This window comes from Copidosoma floridanum, unplaced genomic scaffold (genome assembly GCF_036245765.1).
Source record: "Copidosoma floridanum isolate Cflo_tuat_1 unplaced genomic scaffold, Cflo_Japanese_pri ptg000013l, whole genome shotgun sequence".
In the NCBI taxonomy this organism is placed as follows: domain Eukaryota; kingdom Metazoa; phylum Arthropoda; class Insecta; order Hymenoptera; family Encyrtidae; genus Copidosoma; species Copidosoma floridanum.
In genome coordinates this window covers 8,539,719-8,559,078 of record NW_028321890.1, presented here as the reverse complement: position 1 = coordinate 8,559,078, position 19,360 = coordinate 8,539,719, and the positions used below count along the sequence as shown (strand labels likewise).

Here is a 19,360-nt window from a genome sequence, read left to right as displayed (position 1 = left end):
TGACAGAAAATGTTTCTTACTGCGAGGTTGTTGATAGTTCATTATGTGTGGCTAACACTGTTCATCCTGACATCAGCTATGCAGTAATTGTACTCAGTTGATACTAGATTTATCAATTCTATGAATACAAGAGCATGATCAAAAGAGTATTTTGGTACTTGGCAGGCACTAACTCTCTTGGTCGAAATTTCTTTGGAAAGCAGAGAAACTTGAAAGCGTTTTTAGATGCTAGTTTTGATGATTACAAAGACTTTTTAATGATAAGTGGATACGGCGTCAAACCCTTTGAGTACGCCATTGCCCGGAGAACTCAAAAACAGACCAACGTGGTATTGTTCACCTGTAAGGCTAAATATATGGCATTAAGGGAGCCCTAAAAAAAATCAATGGTGGTGGACAATTATGGACGAGTAATAGTAAAATGGCTTAATACAGAAGAACAAAAATCAGATTTTTTAAAAAAACCTTTACCCATCGAACTCTGCAAAAAATTTACAATTTAAATCTTTAATAAAGTCTGCCATTACAATAAATTACTAATATAACTCCTTCTGTCTCAGATGAGAAGTAAGGTGCAAGCCAGACTGCAGTGACCCTTGGCTCTTTTAAGCTAAGATCTAAGTGTCTTAGCAGATTTTTAATAGAATAATCTAGATAAATAAAACCAAATCATATTCATTTTTTTTGTATATTATTAGCTAACTTAAGTCGGGAGGAAGTGACAGAGAATATGACTGCATCGACAGCCTGTATATATGTAAGTGTGTGTGTATGTATGTAAGCATGTGCGAGCCGAAGGGCACGCACTACTAACGAAGCTTAGGTAGTGCTGCTTTGACTGTTAATGCACGATACGCTCTGCTCTTTCTTAATTTTACAAGTCAGTAAGATCTTTTAAATTGGAGTCTGGAATAAAAGTTCTATTCCAATTTATAAAGATGGCCTTTATCTCCTTTTTCCTCTTATAGAGTCTTCAATGTCCAATCAGCAAAAATTTTCAGTGAATCAGACAGATTGGTGCAATTATAACTTGACTCTAATGAGTTGCATGTCTGAGTTTCAATTTCTATCGTAAAATATGACAATTGGCTCATTATTTATATCCGGCGTATTAATATTAACAACATTGGTCTTACCAATACAATATGAATTATCGCTGTTCAGTGATATGTAGAAAATACTATCTTTGAATATTTTCCGTACGTTAGATAGTATAATTTTATTCACTGAAGACGCTTTAGAAACATACGCTTTTTAAAACTGATTTTGATCGACTTTTAACAGTAAAGAATCCTGAACATTTTACGTTAGCATCTGTCATATCAAGATTTTGTTTTAAATTTTTATGCCTGTCGGAATCCCACTTTGTACAGTCAACTTTACTTTGATTCAATAAATCCAAACCACAGCATTCAAAAGCTCTTTAAATGAAAGCAGGCATGCAAGCTTACTAGTGTGCTGTAAATATGAGAGAAATATTACTTTTGTAACAGCTTTGTTTAAATGTTGAGCATGTAATGTGACTTATTGCTTTTAAGCAGTTTTGAATGATTTTAATGTATCAACATCACATGGTTTAATTAAGTAAGTTGCATTTGGATAGAGTGAATACATTGTAATACGCTTAACGCGAAAATCAAAAAATGTCACACTCATATGTGACCTGTGCCTATTAAACAGTAGTAGAACTACTGGACACTCATTACCACGCTTAACAAAAGTTTTATGAAACCCATTCATTATGTAACTATTGTATGGATCTACATTAATCCAGCCACTTCCTGAATGTCCTGTTACAAAATTATCAGGCACAGAAGCTGCCACATTTGGTGAAGTAATATTCCACTGTTTTATTCTAGCTTCTTCTTCCCCTCTTAGTTTTATGGCGAGGCCTCTTCTACTTAAAACACATGAGCCAAAACTTAATTTATTTATTAGCATTCCCTTTAGTATTAGGTAGTTTAAAGAAGCTTTATCATAAATACTCAGAGTACCAGACTTGACTTCATCTTAAGCTTTTTGAATGTAACTTTTTTGAAGTAACACAACATTAAATAGGAAAATATCTAGTAGTTCTTTAGTAACTATATGTTTTTTTAAAAAAGGATTTAAATTTTTTTACTGACCCTGTAGTTAAAGAGAAGTAAGTAGTGGCATTAAATGAAAAAATGCTTGATTTTGGAGCTGAAGATCTTAAAAATAATGCTGTTTATTATTATTGGCTGTAGTATTATCTCCTAGCTGCCCCCTCACGTTTAAAAGACATCAGACACCATCCTCATATTCAGAAGTCTTGCACAAACGCCTTTTTTACTTACTCTACCACTTTATAATACGGTTTTTGGTTTTTTTTTTACTCTTACTTATTGTTTGCTTACACCTTATCAAAATAAATAAATATACTCTCTTGATCCTACTAAGCATAACAGCTGACACTTCATCATTAACTGAATGTACGGCTACTAGTAATTAACTGGTCATAACGAGAATGTCACATACCAACAAAATGGCTTTGATATATATATATATCTTCCCATATTATATAGTTACCTCAGTGGGGCATTCCACACAAACCCCCACTTCCCCCCCATTCCCCCCCCCCCCCCCGCCCCCCCACCAACCCCCCACAAAATAAGGTAAAAATCCGTTATTTTCTTGCTTATTTTGACATATTTTAGTTTTTCTCAAAACCCCCCACAGCCTCCACCGACCCCCCACAGCCCCCCACCAACCCCCACACATTTTTTCATGCCCCCCCGACTGCCCCCCCACCGACCCCCCACAAAATATTATATGAATAGTAAAGAAGTATGGTATAAGTCTTTATTCAAGCCGGGGGGTTCAACCACGTATGGCTTCATGGGATAATAACAATGTATGTTTTAATATATCATCAAATAGTTACAGATTACTGCACAATACTATAATCAGCTAAACTTAAATACAATCAATTGTATTTTAATTTACTGGATCCCTTGGTTTCTTTGTGAGCATAAAGTTTTTGGTGGGCTGACTTTTTTTATTAGCATTTTGTAACGTTGCATATTGCTAGCCCTGTCAATGTGGTAAAGTCTATTACCACATTCCTACCAAATCACATGGAAATATTGTATAGTAATTTTTCTCAAAACATCCCATTTTCCCCTACCTACCCCCTGTGTCCCTCCCACTGACCCCCATAAATTTTTTCATGGCCCCCCCTGCCTCCCCACACCACTATTTTGGAACCTGACCGTGATCATACCGTCTTTACCCATCTTTGAACAAAACTGTCTTATTGCCATGATTTATTTCATCGTCAAGAAAAAATTAAAAGTCATAAATTGATTCATAGGGGGTTGTTGCGCAAAACATTATTATTTATACAACTAAGTACGTTTAATAACCAATTTATATAGAGTTAACAATATTTTGAAACCAAATAATATATACACATATATTGGTGCTCATAATTATTATATTATCATCACTTATACAGTCCTTTATGACACAATTCTTCTTTTTACGTACATAAAATTATGTTAAATTTAGAGTATCATTAATATAAACAATGAAAGTTTCACATCACTTTATGAGTCATCTTGTAAAGCCTTACGAAACCACAAAGACTTACGTCCATTTTTATTTTGTTTTAAATTAATGCTAAAATTGGTACAATAATTGAACACAATATGAATTGTAGCAAGAGTGTTGCTGCCCTGTTGGCTGCGTCTATTTTGACGAAGTCAACTAATTTGTTACTTAAAATTTAGGAAGGATCGCGGCACAAAAATACTACTCAATTTACAAATAATTAATTATAATCCACCTAAAAAAAGACAATTTTGCTGCATTTATCGAAACGGAGGATGGGAATGAACTAGGTGAAATAAATTTAAAATGCACTGATTATGAGCCACGAACGAAGATATATTTCGTGGCTCAAGGGAAAAACTCCGAAGAGAAAAACCCAAGAGAAGAAAAATTAATGAAAATACAAACGAGTGAGGTTAAACAATAAATTTAAGATAAACTTTCTGCAATGAAGAGTGTGTACTTGTGTATCGTGTGTAGAAAACGTATACGTGCGCGTCCGCACGTGTCTCGAAAAACTCACGAATCGACAAACGTCGCACGGTCCGTGAAGCGGATTTTCGCCGTGCTTTACTCGCAGCACGCCGAGCTTCTCGAAGATGATGCAGATGACGATGATGATAAAAAAAGAAAGCGTGATTATGATGAGGAAAGATGTAGAAACCAGTAGGACGAATATAATACCCAACTATGCCAGATACTCGAGATCGCAGTTGACAACTGTAGACCGCTCTGTATAGACAGATAGATTGGAACTGACCCGGCGCGCCCACCCAAAGTAGTCGCAAGACCCCCCTTCCCCTTTTTAATTCTTCTTCCACCCGCTGCAGTCGTCAGGACCCATCAATCCCTTACACCTTATGTGGAAAGCCAGAAAAGGAGAGAGAGAGAATGATGTAAGCAATTAAGAGAGGGGGAGAGACCTATGACCCGAGGACACTTAATAAGAGCAAAGGAGACGGAGATGTAGGCGCATGATAGAGAAGGAGAGGAAATGTCTAGCTAATGCGAGTATAGAGAGAGAGAGACATAATGAGAGTTGGCGCGAGAGCGATTAATTGTACCGACTGAAACATAAGGAGAAAAAAGATGTAGGTAAGAGAGAAATTGACCGGCGCTTGCACATGTGAATATGTGATGAATTTTGTATGAACTCGGTGTGCTGCCACCTTCGGCGTGCTGCGAGGTTGATCCTTCACCGCTCACGAGGCGGTCTACGAATTTTAGTCGTTTCGACTAAACATGCTCCCCCCGTTGCGAGAGAAGGCGAGCAAAATCGTATGTGTAGCGTATTCGAAACAATGCTTACTGTGCGAATCGTACGATGGTGTGAGAGTGTAGTGATGTGGAAGTGTGTCTACAATTCGAGCAATGTTTACACAAATCGGTTTAATACACGATCGAAAATTCAGTCTTCTTGTGACGCTGAGATCGGTAGTGGACACAACGATGTGACGTTGCGTTTTAAGCTCCCTTGTGCAGTTTTAACGGTGACGACTCGTACGATGCCATTAGCGCCCGGGTGGATCTCGACGACAACCCCCAGCCGCCATCGCATGCAGGGTTGATTTCTATCGATGAGGAGGACGACGGAATCGATACCGATCTCGTGATTGGACTCGCTCCACTTTTGTCGACGTTGAAGTTCATGCAAATATTCCAGGTGCCATCGCTTCCAAAAATCTTGTCGTGCTTTCGTGATGAAACGCCATGCTGACAATCGGTTACCTGGAACACAAGAAAGATCAGCTTCCGGCAAAAAATTCAATGGTCTTCCAATTAATAAATGTGCCAGCGTGATGGCCGCTATATCATTAGGATCATTTGATATACTATAAAGTGGTCTAGAATTGAGAATGGCTTCGATTTCGATAACGAGGGTATTAAGTACTTCAAAGGTCAAGAGTTGTTCGCCGATCACTCGCTTAAGATGGTGTTCAAACGATTTTACTGTCGACTCCCAAATCCCACCAAAGTGTGGTGAAAGCGGCGGATTGAAATGCCAGATGATATTTCTCTGGACTGCGAAATGATCAACATCGTCACGAAACTGGTCGGAGTTAAACAGAGCGTACATTTCTTTTAATTCATTACTTGCTCCGACAAAATTCGTGCCGTTGTCCGAAAACACGTGTTTGGGAATGCCGCGTCGGCCGCAAAAACGCTTAAACGCGCCTAAAAATCCTTCGGTGGTTAAATCGCTCACTATTTCGATATGCACTGCTTTCGATGCCATACATACAAACACACAACCACAAACCTTAACGCGATTAAGATTCCGCAGTTTCTTCTCTTTGATGTACATCGGCCCAAAAAAATCTATTCCCACGTGAGTAAATGCGCCTGACGTGGTAACGCGTGCTGATGGCAAATTTCCCATTTTACTATAAATCGGATTGGAGCGATGGCGCACGCATTCTACGCATTTTCGTACGATTCTTCGAACTTGTTGCCATCCGTCGAACAACCAAAAACGCTGTCTTATAGTGTGTAACGTAGTTTGAATTCCCGCATGCAAAGTACGATAGTGCGCATCTCGGATTATTAAATCAGAAACATGATGGTGCGATGGTAATAAAATTTGATACCTTTGGTCGAAGGAAATTTTCGCGTTTTTTAACCGTCCACCAACTGGTGAAGCGTTCGTATCGCGAGATAGGGAGCAGAGGCGACTCCGAACGTGACCGTGTTCAGCTCGTATACCGCGATCTCTTTCCCATGATTCCAAAAAATACGCTGATATCGCCTATCGTCGGGATGCACTAAGACCTGCCGATACATTTTCTCTATGTCTGCGGTTAAGACGAACGCATAAGATCGAAATCGCATCAAATGTTCGAAAAGTTTCGGTTGAATGGTGGGGCCTACAAGTAGTTTTTGAATTAACGAGACGCCTCTGTCTGTTTTCGCGGACGCGTCGAATACTACACGCACCTTTGTCGTATTACTCGACGATTTTACGACCACATGATGTGGCATGTAGTATCCGTCTGGTGCTTCGTTTTGCAACAACGTCATATGTCCGAGTGCTATGTATTCGTCAAGTACCTTCGTATATTCGCGATTGAGTTCATCGTCTGCTTGCAACTTTCGGCGCATCGCATGAAACCGACGAAGAGCTTGCACGCGAGAGTTTCCTAAATCCGCTACTTCTTCGTTAAATGGAAGACGCACAATATACCGCCCGGTTCGATCGCGTGTTGTATTTTTTACATAATGCCGCTCGCATAGAGACTCCGGATCTGATACGCCCACTACGTTTTTAACCTCTTTGATTTCCCAAAATTTCGCTAACTGTTCGGTTAAAGCACTTAAGTTACATGTCACTACTGATTTTTCGAGGTTGTCATTCGCAATACCGCCCGCGATTACCCAACCTAATTGGGTTTTTTGCAACGTTAAATCGCTCCCGTTCGAAACGCGTATTTGACCGACTGATAGAAGTGATAACGTGGCTCCGGAGCCGATAAGCATATCTACTGGACGCGGAATATGAAAACGGGGATCGGCAAGTTTCAAATTTGGTGGGATAGCTATTGACGACCGCGAAAAAGGCTCATCGGGTACGAAATCGGCTATTTTAGGGATGGTGAGAAAAGTTAAAGTTTTCGCGAAATCGCTTGTACGTGACCGGAAATTAATCTCAACCCGATACTTCGTAGTCGTGTTTAATGCGTTGATCGCACCCACGGGGATAGAACACGCATTTAACGGAAGTTTTAATTCACGCGCGAATTTTTCGGTTATAAAATGGGCCGTAGCACATGTGTCAAGAAGCGCGCGTGCTTCGACGTAATTACCCTGCGCATTTTTGACTCGAATAACTGCGCTCACCATTAGCTGTAACTGTGCGGCTCGGGTGATCGTCTCCAGCACGCCCACTCCAAGTCACGCGCTTGGCTTCGCATTCTTCGAGTCCCGATGGAGAGACGTGTGATGCCGCTCGCCGCATGTTTTACAGGACCCCGCTCTACAGTTCCCTGAGTGTACTTCTACGCAATTTTGGCACAATTTTTTAAGTTGAATAACTTTCCATCGCTCTTCGACGCTCAACTTGTTGTATTCTGGGCAAGAGTAGATGCGGTGCTCCTCTCCGCAGCTCAAACATTTAAACGCGTTCATGCTAGTGACCATCGCGCTCGCCTGTCCCGTGTTCTTCGCCCTTTTCGCAGCTGTCTCGAGTACTTGGTCCCCTTGACGCTTCGCCCCCTTTTCCTGATTCACCCGCCTGATTTCGTCCTCCATCGTAGACAAATGGAAAGTTGTCGTGTGGATGAATTTAAAAAACTGGTCAAGCGTTGGAAGAACATTTAAATCCAACGACTCTTCCCATTTATGTCTGATGGGGATTGGAATGGCCCGCTCCAAAAATCGCACGATCATCGATTCATCCGGTTTTATGCCTAACAATTGCAAAACATTCAGATGCTGACGGGTGTCATCGACTAATCTTGACAACGCCTGTGCGTTGGCAACCTCTAACGGTTTGATGATAACATTCTTTAGAGCATCTAAATGTTTTGACGCGAGAACTTTCTTCTGATTATATGAATCAACGAGAACCTTCCACGCATTTTTGTAATTTTCTGCGGTCGCGTCGAAAATTGAAATTTTGTTTAAAGCCTCTCCCTGTAATGCGTTTTGTAAATAAAAAAATTTAACTAGGTCATCGATATCCGTACGCGCGTCTACCATGGTTCCGAACGCGTTTTTAAACGTGATCCATTTTTCGTGCTGACCGTCAAACTTGGGTAGTTCGGCAACTGGAAGTTTTAGAAGCTTTTGCTTCTCGAAAAAAGTTGACGAGCCGAGAGGTTGTGTGCCGTTCATGGGAGTGTTTACGGCCCCACCTAGCATGAACGTGATACGTGCCGCAAGGGAATAATAACGGTCCCTAATATCCTCGATCGCGATGTGATTTTCATCATCCGGATCAGGCTCGGCAAGCTCCTCGAAGGCTTCGCAGTGCAACTCTTCATACGCAATGAAACTAGTTTTTACCCGCTCGAGTCGCAGCATCGCATTGGTTTTGTCGATCGCTTTTTGTTCAAGAGCGTTCACGATCGACGTAAGCTGCCCCTTCAGGGCGGCCCGTTTCAAAAGGACGGCTCTATTTTGCGCCATCCTTACTTAACGGATGTAACCCTGTCAAAGGTGAAACTAATTCTCAGAGCAGAACGATAAAAACTTGATAAAAAAATACAAATTAAAAAAAAAACAGGAAAAAAAAAATAAATAAAAACCTTATAAAAAAAATGAACTTCAAAAAGAAAATGAAACTTGTTACGAAAAATAAAAACAAAAATTGACTATGGTTAAATTTTCTAAATATTGTATTGAAATAAACGAAAAAACTACGGAAGAAATTTATTAATTAAGCTAATTAATGAACTTAACTGTACTCGAAATTAAATATACTAAGATAATAACAAATATAACGAAAAACCGAATTGAGTATCCTTGACGAATCAATTGTAGTTAATGCGAATAGAACAATATTGTGAAATGCTATGGAATCAAAAGGTGAGATTGCTGAAAGATCCCGTGCGACCAGATATTTACAAGCCACGCGACCGCAGCCCTTGGCGTGCAAGATCAAGCGCGTCCTACCGCCCCCCTTGTTATTGTCAGACTTTCAATTCTCTTCTACTACGCCTAGCTTTCCCGCGCGCGCGCGTTCCCGCTCTTAAACGACGCCTGATCACGTCTCCCAACGAATCTTTGTTTGTCTAGAAATTCTCTAAATTCGAATTTGATGTTCGCACTGGATTTCTCGCTTGCACGAACCGACACTCGCGTATTATAAAAACGACACTCGCGCACTTCTTATAAACTATAATTGTTTATTGATAAAATGAAAAGTATAAGGAATTCTTAATTATAACGGGACACTAATCGACAAAAACGTTAAATTAGGTGGGGTAAAATGTGAAATTAATGATTTTTCAAAAAATAAAAATTGATTATAAAAATTGAAAAAAACTAAATAAATGCGAAATAAAAATAAAAAATAAAAAAGGGAAATTTTCAATTAATTATTACTTTTAGTACGAACAAACAAAGAAAAAAAAAGGACAGAAAAAATTGGTTTATACGGTAAATGCACAAGGGGAGGCAAGAATCAATAAAATAAAAGAAAAATGGAAACTGAACGGTAAATATTTAAATATAACGGGTAGTGAAAAATTATCGACTCTAGGACTTATCTTTGCTCGACGAAGATGCACGTGACGACTGGCGGTGAGATACCCCGTTGTTGGCGCCGATGGTAACGGCCTCGTTGAATTTTCTCCAACTCCTCGTGGTCCTCGTGGCAAAGCGTCAATCCTCAGAAACACGATCAACAATTCGACGATGACACGCGAAAAAATCGAGTACGTAATACGACAAGAAAAAGTTCAACCTCACAGGAGGCACCATGAATTGTAGCAAGAGTGTTGCTGCCCTGTTGGCTGTGTCTATTTTGACGAAGTCAACTAAATTGTTACTTAAAATTTAGGAAGGATCGCGGCACAAAAATACTACTCAATTTACAAATAATTAATTATAATCCACCTAAAAAAAGACAATTTTGCTGAATTTATTGGAACGGAGGATGGGAATGAACTAGGTGAAATAAATTTAAAATGCACTGATTATGAGCCACGAACGAAGATATATTTCGTGGCTCAAGAAAGAAACTCCGAAGAGAAAAACCCAAGAGAAGAAAAATTAATAAAAATACAAACGAGTGAGGTTGAAAAATAAATTTAAGATAAACTTCCTGCAATGAAGAGTGTGTACTTGTGAATCGTGTGTAGAAAACGTATACGTGCGCGTCCGCACGTGTCTCGAAAAACTCACGAATCGACAAACGTCGCACGGTCCGTGAAGCGGATTTTCGCCGTGCTTTACTCGCAGCACGCCGAGCTTCTCGAAGATAATGCAGATGACGATGATGATAAAAAAAGAAAGTGTGAGAGAGATTAACCCCAAAAAGGTGACCCCCAGATACACGTGTGCGTGATTATGATGAGGAAGGATGTAGAAACCAGTAGGACGAATATAATACCCAACTATGCCAGATACTCGAGATCGCAGTTGTCAACTGTAGACCGCTCTGTATAGACAGATAGATCGGAACTGACCCGGCGTGCCCACCCAAAGTAGTCGCAAGACCCCCCTTCCCCTTTTTAATTCTCCCACCCGCTGCAGTCGTCAGGACCCATCAATCCCTTACACCTTATGTGGAAAGCCAGAAAAGGAGAGAGAGAGAATGATGTAAGCAATTAAGAGAGGGGGAGAGACCTATGACCCGAGGACACTTAATAAGAGCAAAGGAGATGGAGATGTAGGCGCATGATAGAGAAGGAGAGAAAATGTCTAGCTAATGCGAGTATAGAGAGAGAGAGACATAATGAGAGTTGGCGTGAGAGCGATTCATTGTACCGATTGAAACAAAAGGAGAAAAAGGATGAAGGTAAGAGAGAAATTGACCGGCGCTTGCATATGTAAATATGTGATGAATTTTGTATGAACTCGGTGTGCTGCTACCTTCGGCGTGCTGCGAGGTTGATCCTCCACCGCTCACGAGGCGGTCTACGAATTTTAGTCGTTTCGACTAAACACAATACACATTTATAATATGTATTATTGATTAATAAATTTTACCTATACATAAAAAAATAATAAATAAATCATGTTATGAATATTAGATACATTGTTATATTCATAAATTTCTTTCCAAACTATATTTTCAATCTCTAAACTGTTTTCTCTATCGACTTGAACAAAAATTCCATTTTTATTTTTGCATCTTGATAAAGCCACGTATAATTGACCATGAGAAAATAAAGGTTTTTTTAAGTATAATCCCACATTAGCAAAACTTTGACCTTGAGACTTATTTATAGTCAGAGCAAATGCTACAACTAATGGGAATTTTTTTCTATATAAAATAAAAGGTAATGATGAAGTATTTCCAGTATTTAATGTAATTCTTGTAATGAAAACTTTATTACCAATTTTTTCTCCCGTTACTATTTCGCCTTCTACGTTATACTTCAGTAATAAAGATATTCGCAATCGTGTACCGTTACATAATCCGTCTGATATACTCAAATTTCGAATTAACATTACTATTGTACCTATTTTGAATTTAAGTTCATGAGGTGGCGAGCCTTCACGAATGTTGTTTAACATTTCTGCGGGAAAATTTGTATAAATATTATCATCTGATTTATCAACACCTTAATATGTTGCAGTATCGATGCTGTAATAAGTTTTAGTTTTCCCATGTAATTTACTTAAAATCTTATTGTTTAAAAAAAAAGTATATTCATTATGTAAAGTTAGTATCACGTTATTGTCAAAACAGTTACTGTAATTACCAGATATTTGGGTACAGACATCATCTGTTATACAGGATTTAGGAATGTTAAATGTTTCTATGTCCCCTTCTCCAATTTTTAACAATAATTTTAAAAATTCGTTATTACTAGAACGGATGTGATTTTGAAATCTTAAAATTTTAAAGAAGTTCCATAAAAATAATGATTTAATAGTTTCTTCTATTATTATAGTTTTATTACCGTTTTTTATAACTGAAAGAAGGATGTGTCGAAAATCTCCTCCTAATACTATTAATTTATCACCAAAGCAAAGTTTTGTATTACACAAGTCTCTTAACCTTCTAAAGCTTTTTTTTAGAATCATAGAAGCCTCGTCCCATATTATTAAATCAACTTTCCTTAATTTTTTTTTCTCAGTTTCAAATTATAAAAATACACTTTCAATATTATCTAAGTCTAGAGGTAAACGAAAAGTTCTATGACTGGTCATACCTTTTGGTAGTAATACAGATGCAATTCCTGTCCAAGCCATTGACAAAATCTTTTTACCGCTAGAAATAAAGTAATAAATGAGTGTCTTATATAAGTAGGTTTTTCCGGATCCACCACGACCATCTATGAAATATACTTTTTCATCTTGTTCACAAATAGTTTTAAAAATTTTTCTTAGATCTTCATTTAAATTTGTGTCCATGTTATCGAACATTTTTTTACTGAAAGATAATTCCTCAATATTGCAATTATTTATATAGTTACTAATGTTTAATGTCGGTAAACTAAAAGACTCACATGATTTACCTTCCGATACCAAAATTTTATTAATATGTAGAAGAGCTTAATTATTATTATTATTATTGAAGTCTTCCGTAAAATATTTTTTATATTAATTCCATATTTTATCTCCTTGAATGTTTTCTGCAATCAAAAAACAAGCAAAAAATTGTCTTAACTGGTATGGAAACATAATTGTTATGGCTTCTTTAAAAATATTGTCGATTTCAGAATCATGTTCTATTAAACCCATTGCAATTGCAGTATCCCTGACATTTTTATATGTTATTCCATTACGTTTTTTAACGTCTTCAAACGATGTAGCCCTATGTAATTTATTTATAATAAGTTTTAAAAAAAAGCGTTCATGATCCTTTGGAGATACTATGTTTAATCTACCTATAGCAATATTTTTCAGTGTAACTTTCCTTTTTTTCCAAATTTTAAGTTTATTGTTAAAAATGTAATGTTCTGGAATGTTAACATATTTTAGCGATTTTGCAAAATCATCTACTTTATTTAATTCAAACCAAGCTGTAAGGGGTGTTTAATAATTTTTTATTACATTTTTTATATTATTTTCTTTAAATATGGATTTTTGTTTATTTTCAAGATAAAGAGCTAGATTTACAACTGTATGACTTCTACCACAAATTGGATATTCTTGAAGTCTTCAAGCTGCTTCCATTTGACTTACATATCTAGCATCTACGAAACTACTAATTGTACTTTATATTGATACTGCTTTGTATTGATGCACAATATTCGGAAGTTGGAAGGTTGGCGCGCAGTGCGCGTGGGGGGGGCGTGAGCCCCACTTACATAAATATATATATATATATATGTATATATATATAAGTTAACAACAACCACATTTATTTTTATTATTCTATTTTAATAGTTTGTTTCTTTATTAGTCTTGCTTAACATTTTTAACATCATTGTTGAAACTTCCATCGCATATTTAAGATCTGGATAAATGATAACAATCTCGATCTTGCTGTAGGAATATTTACGAAAAATATAAACTTTAATTGCTTCGTTCACCAAAAATGAAGATGAAAATGAAATAACGTTTTGAAGCTCGTCATTTTTCTATGTACTTGTTTTATCCATCTTAGGTCTTAACTTAAGTTTTTTATAACCAGTTGAATTTGGTTACACGTTTTAAATACTTGTAGTAAATACTAAAACTAAAATGTTATACTCTAAAACTACGTGTACATTTAAAGGAGATTAAAAAATCAATTAAATAAAAAATTTAAGTAAAAGTATTTGACTAGATAAGTTATTTGTTAAGTTGACAACAATATAACTATGTACAGATTCAAAATAGCTAAAAAAAATTTCTACTATTTAGAATCAATTAGCAACGGATACTTTTGCATGGAAAGATTTTCTGAGGTCATAGTAAATTTTGTTCCAAAGTTAATACCTTTGACACGTATAGTATGGCAACGGACTAAAATAAAAATACTCCCAACTCCTGCAAAATTCCACTACATTTTTAATTTGCGTGATTTATCGCGAATATGGGAAGGAATATTAAGAATCGAGAGAGCAGAGTGTGAGTCAATCACGACTCTATTAAAACTTTGGGAACATGAATGTATTAGGGTTATAGCTGACAGGTTTGTATTTTTTTTCGGCGTTGTGTACCTTATGTCTGGTTTATTTTAAAAATACATGAGAAATGTTAATTATTTTTACTTTTAATGGACAGATTTATAAATTTTGATGATAAAAACTGGTTCACAAAGATGTTACGTGATACGGCACAGGAGTTACTTGGCAAAGATTTTAAATATTATGACCCTGCAGAGACTTACTTCGTTAACTTCTTACGAGAGCCTCCTGAACCAACTGGTGATGAGCCAGAAGATTTTGTTCTTGAAGCACCAAAAACTTATGAGAAAATGCCAAGGTATTTATTAACATGACGAAACTTATAACACATCAGTATTGTAACAGCCCATTAAAATATATTAGATGTTTACAATCCTCTACGTTTCAACTTTTTTCTTCATTTATGTAACTCTTGTAAGTAAGAACAAAGTACATTATGAATCCTTACTAAAATCTTATAAAAGCACATGGCAACGATTTTTTTAGATAAATTTAACTTTGTTTTTTAAGTAGAGAACTTTCAGAATTAAGTGTAAAAGAATAAGTTCATTCAATAAACTTTTAAAACAAGAAATAAGGACTCACCAAACTTTTTGAAGACTGTAAATTTGGTCTATAATTTCGTGTATTTAACTTATAAGCTTGTAACTAAAATAAAAAAAAGCATCATGCCAAAATTTGTTGCCTGAATCATAGTTTCTTTACTCTTAGTTGACAAGAGAACATTAAGTTATGACATAAAAATATGTTACGAAATATATATCTGTTTAGTAGAATCAGTTCATGTATGTACAGGGTGTTTTATGGAAAATTAAGTATTTCATTATAATGAAGGAGATTTGGAAGTATCATTCCCAGAGGAGAGGAATGAGGAGTCACTTCTGCCCGTGCAGATGGTCCCCCTTTACCGCGCACCTCCTCTTGCATTCTAAAAACTTGAAACTGTACGACTGTAACTGCTTATATTTTTGAAAAATAACTGGTGAGGCTTGATTTTTTTTGTCGTGCAACTTTCTTTTGTACCAAGGTATCTATGAAAACGCTCTTTTTATTCCAACACATTTAGAATATACCTTAATTTAAATTAAAACCTAACCTTGCTCTCTCTTAAAAGACCGTGTTGAATTGTGAATATTTCCTAACTTTTTTCTCGAAAATTTTCCTTGGTGAAAAGCTCTTTATTTAATGATTTATACATCGAAAATGAATCTGGTCATTTCACTTTGTGTCACAAACTGTAATGAAACAGTATATTTTACTTACTTTTAAATTTCGTGTATTATCTCGTGAGGTTTCAGGTGAAGTTGCAAGTGGAATCCTCGTATAAAAACTCATGTGAAATTACAAATGATATATATTTTTTAAAAAAGGTAAAAATTGTTTATCATCCTTACACAAAAAAAGTTCACAAAAAAGTCGACAGTTAAAATATAAGACTTTTAAGTATTAAATAGAAAAGCAGTAACATTTAAAACACTTTTTAATGTTCAAGTTGCGTTCCTAAATTCAATAGAAAAAGTTAATTATAGTTTATGATAAGAAAAAAATCTTGGAGACAGATACAGTCAGATTTATATTATTGGAAAGTAGGATTCCAGGTATTAATGATTCCAGTGTGTGCAGTGCTAGACACAGTTTTAGAAAATGTGGCAGTGGTAATGGCATTAGGCTTCCGTGTGCTGCTGGATCACATTGTGGCATACGTATGATGGCTAGCTCATAAAAATGTTGATAATGCTCAGTTGTTTGAGTAGTTAGTTGTTTGAGCTCTTTATAATAAGGACGTAAACTCTTGCTTTTCATATATTTTTGACTGTGTAAACAGGCTTGGATGTGGTCTGCATGTGAATTCAAAAATTTGCTTTATGATTTAATTTTATATTGCCAATCATGAAATCTGTACTCTAAGTATGTACTTAGATCCTCACAAATCGTTTAACAAAAATAAGATGAGCTGTTGATTTTGAAAGTAACAGAAAACTTAGCTGACAATCAGTTACTGTTTTCCTGCGATCCTAACTTGTAGTCAAACAGGTGTTATCAGATCATGCATGTTATCAGATACACTTAGATGCAAGGCTTACGATTTTAGGGGAGCTATACTGGTAGTTAACTTTTAGTTAAGTGTAGAGTCTTTTTTTGTAATTTCAAAAAGATACTTAAATCGAGCTCCAGCGAGTCTCCTGTCGATCTGTAGTAGCACCGTTCCAACTAGCCGTTGGATGATATGGGGTGGTTGATTTACAATATCCAACCCTACTTTTTTTTAAAGATACTTTTAACTTTTCTGAAATGAATTTCGCTTATTTATTGTTTTAACATGGATCCACTTGCTGTATGAATCTACTTCTAACAAAAGGCTAGGTGCTACTGTTAAAGCTACCTCATAGCTAAGTTTCGTACCAAAATGGCAACAAAAATTTCATAAATAGTATAGTTGGTGTCAGTGAGCAATGTATTTGAATATCTGATAAAACTATTTCACGGAAATTGTTCGGCAAGTTATTTAAATATAATGATGAGGAAACCTTTAAGGTAAAATTTTTTTAATTCTAGAGGATGTCTTGATAAATAGCAAAAACTGCTGTTTTTTCTTATTGCTCGTACATGTGAGTAGACTTGCAAGTATGAGTATCACCCATACGTTAAGCCATTGAAAAATTGTCTCATGGATATGAGAAAATGTATGAGAAAATGTTGGAAAAATATTTTTTGTGACAAATTAAATGATCCTCTAACACTAAGAAAATTTTTATACTAAGGATACGTTGATTGCAGTTCTTAGGGATGTTGTTGATTTACTGGAGAGATATGTTGTAGTTTTTAGAAATCGATTGATGAACCTGACCACTTCATTGCATGTATTTTCATCACCTTTTAGCTACTCCTTATGAGATTTTCTACACTTTTTCTATATAGTACGACTGATTGTGAGCTTGATTGTCACACCATGTACCAGCTCAGGCCAAGTTCTTGATGTCAGTGTTAGGTTAGGTCAGAACTAACCAACAACTACGTTAGCTTATGAATGTAACCATTCTTCCAAAATATCACATTCCAGTAAAGTAGCATTACTATCAGATGCGTCATACTGTGGTATCCAAAAGAGAAAGTGTAGTCACTTTCTATGGCTTATTACCAATGGTAACCTAAGTAGTACAGGGCTAGGGGCTTTTTTTAAAAATCTCGTTCCAGAGAGGTTTTTCACTGTGATAAATAGGGAAAACAGTAGGATTTCAAGAAAAATAATTTGGAAAAAAATCGGTGTGTAGGATCGGAAAGGTGCCAAAAACCACTTTTTGCACTTAAAGAGCTTTAAAAAAATGTATAAGCCAAAAACCAACAACGTTATTATGTAGAGCTTAAAAAGACGAAAAAAAAAGTTTCCAACAATCAAAATCGAACAACTTTTTACGTAAAAAATTTTAAACAGCGAAAAATCGCGATTTTTCAATAATTAATTACTCGGCCTCTATACATCCTAAATGCATTCTCCAAAGCTTAAATTGTTAGTTTTTGTGTCTTTTATCTGTGGTTTTTTTAAATGCACAAATTGTGAAAACTATTCGAGGAAGTCGATAAAGTATAAAAACAGGTGCTTCGGAAAAATCCTTGCCAATTGGCGAAAACTAGCCGTACAATGAATATACGGGTCTGTGTGTGTTAAGGAAGACTTACTCTACAAACTTGGTGCCTAATCGTTTGCAAAATCATCCAATAAAGTCCTTAACAAAGCATCTGAAATATCTCTAATTTGGCATCTGCGGCAGCTCGACGAGCGAGCGTTGAGGAAGGGCGATGTGGTGGGGGGACAGCAGAAGACTGCTGTGCTCTCTCGTCAGCTCTCTTTGCTTAATTATCAAGATTTACGATTAAAATTTTGTTGTTAAGTCCATGGCTTTGGTGCATGCAAAATGACTCAGACGCGTTTATCCGATTTTTGTTTGATAGATGTATCTATTTTCTGGCCAAGAAATTTCAAAAAAGAGGTTGCAAAATTTGACTTTGGCTTATTTGAACAAAATTTATTTTTGTATAAAACAGGCAACGCTGTACCTAGGGTTTGTTGCTTGTTGCTAAAAAAAAAGAAAAATTAGTAAGATTGCCAGATACAAATAAAACACTATAATTTTACAAAGGGAAGCAGCAAAATAAAGATTCCCTCAAAAAATCGTTACAAGAGTATTTACTCATTGATGTAAGACAAGGATGAGGTTAAAGTTAATAACTGTAATAATACAGACATTTTTTTAGTCAGTCGTATGCACCGACGACAAATTCTGGGGATATACGTTTGAGGTTACCTCGTTGGAGCCAGGAATAACTAAAAAATCAATAATGTCAAATAATGCCAGCAGAACTTGAATCAATTGGTAAAGAAGACTATCTTATATTAATCGTATTGTCCCAATACTCAATATAAACAATCTTTTGACAGATAATAAAATTTGCAATACGTACTTAGACATAAAACACCCTAGACATACTTATACTTAAAAAATCAACTTTTACGTAAAAATTCTTATTAAGTTGAACAACGTTCTATATGCAGTTATGATTTCGTCATTTCAAAAGTGAAATCATTTATGGACCTGTATAATGAGTACATTCGAGGAACTCACCTTGATTTAGTATTTTTTCACGATGCTCTTGTGCACTTGATTCGTGTATCTAGAATTATCACTGTTCCTAGAGGAAATGCAATGTTGGTTGGTATTGGAGGATCCGGAAAACAGTCTTTAGTTCGCCTTGCTTCTTTCATTGCAGGATTCAACTTTTTTCAAATTGTTTTAACAAGGTGAGTACGTTGTAATAAACAAGATTATTAGTTTTTAAAAACTTGTTTATTTTAAAATTTTAGTAAAGTATTTTAAGTTTCTCGTTGAACAAGGCTACTATTTTGTGAAATAAATCAATGTGACGTTGATTCTATTTAATTAAAATACATTAGGGAAAGGAGTTTTCACAAGAACTACAAACATTATTATTACATACATCTTGTAACTACTATCTCTGTTCATACAGTAAGAAATAAATAAGACATTACGATACTAGTGCGC

At 36.1% G+C, this 19,360-nt stretch overlaps 1 protein-coding gene across 1 annotated transcript in view; it reads left to right on the top strand.

The window, feature by feature from the left end:
• The window catches only part of kl-3 (dynein heavy chain 8, axonemal kl-3), a 1,186,420-nt gene that overhangs the window by 412,046 nt on the left and 755,014 nt on the right, over positions 1–19,360 (top strand). Inside the window, exons 36-38 of the mRNA XM_089590651.1 lie at positions 14,035–14,305; positions 14,398–14,598; positions 18,853–19,098. Of these exons, the coding sequence (XP_089446777.1) occupies positions 14,035–14,305; positions 14,398–14,598; positions 18,853–19,098 (718 nt within the window). The remainder of the gene's footprint in view (positions 1–14,034; positions 14,306–14,397; positions 14,599–18,852; positions 19,099–19,360) is intronic.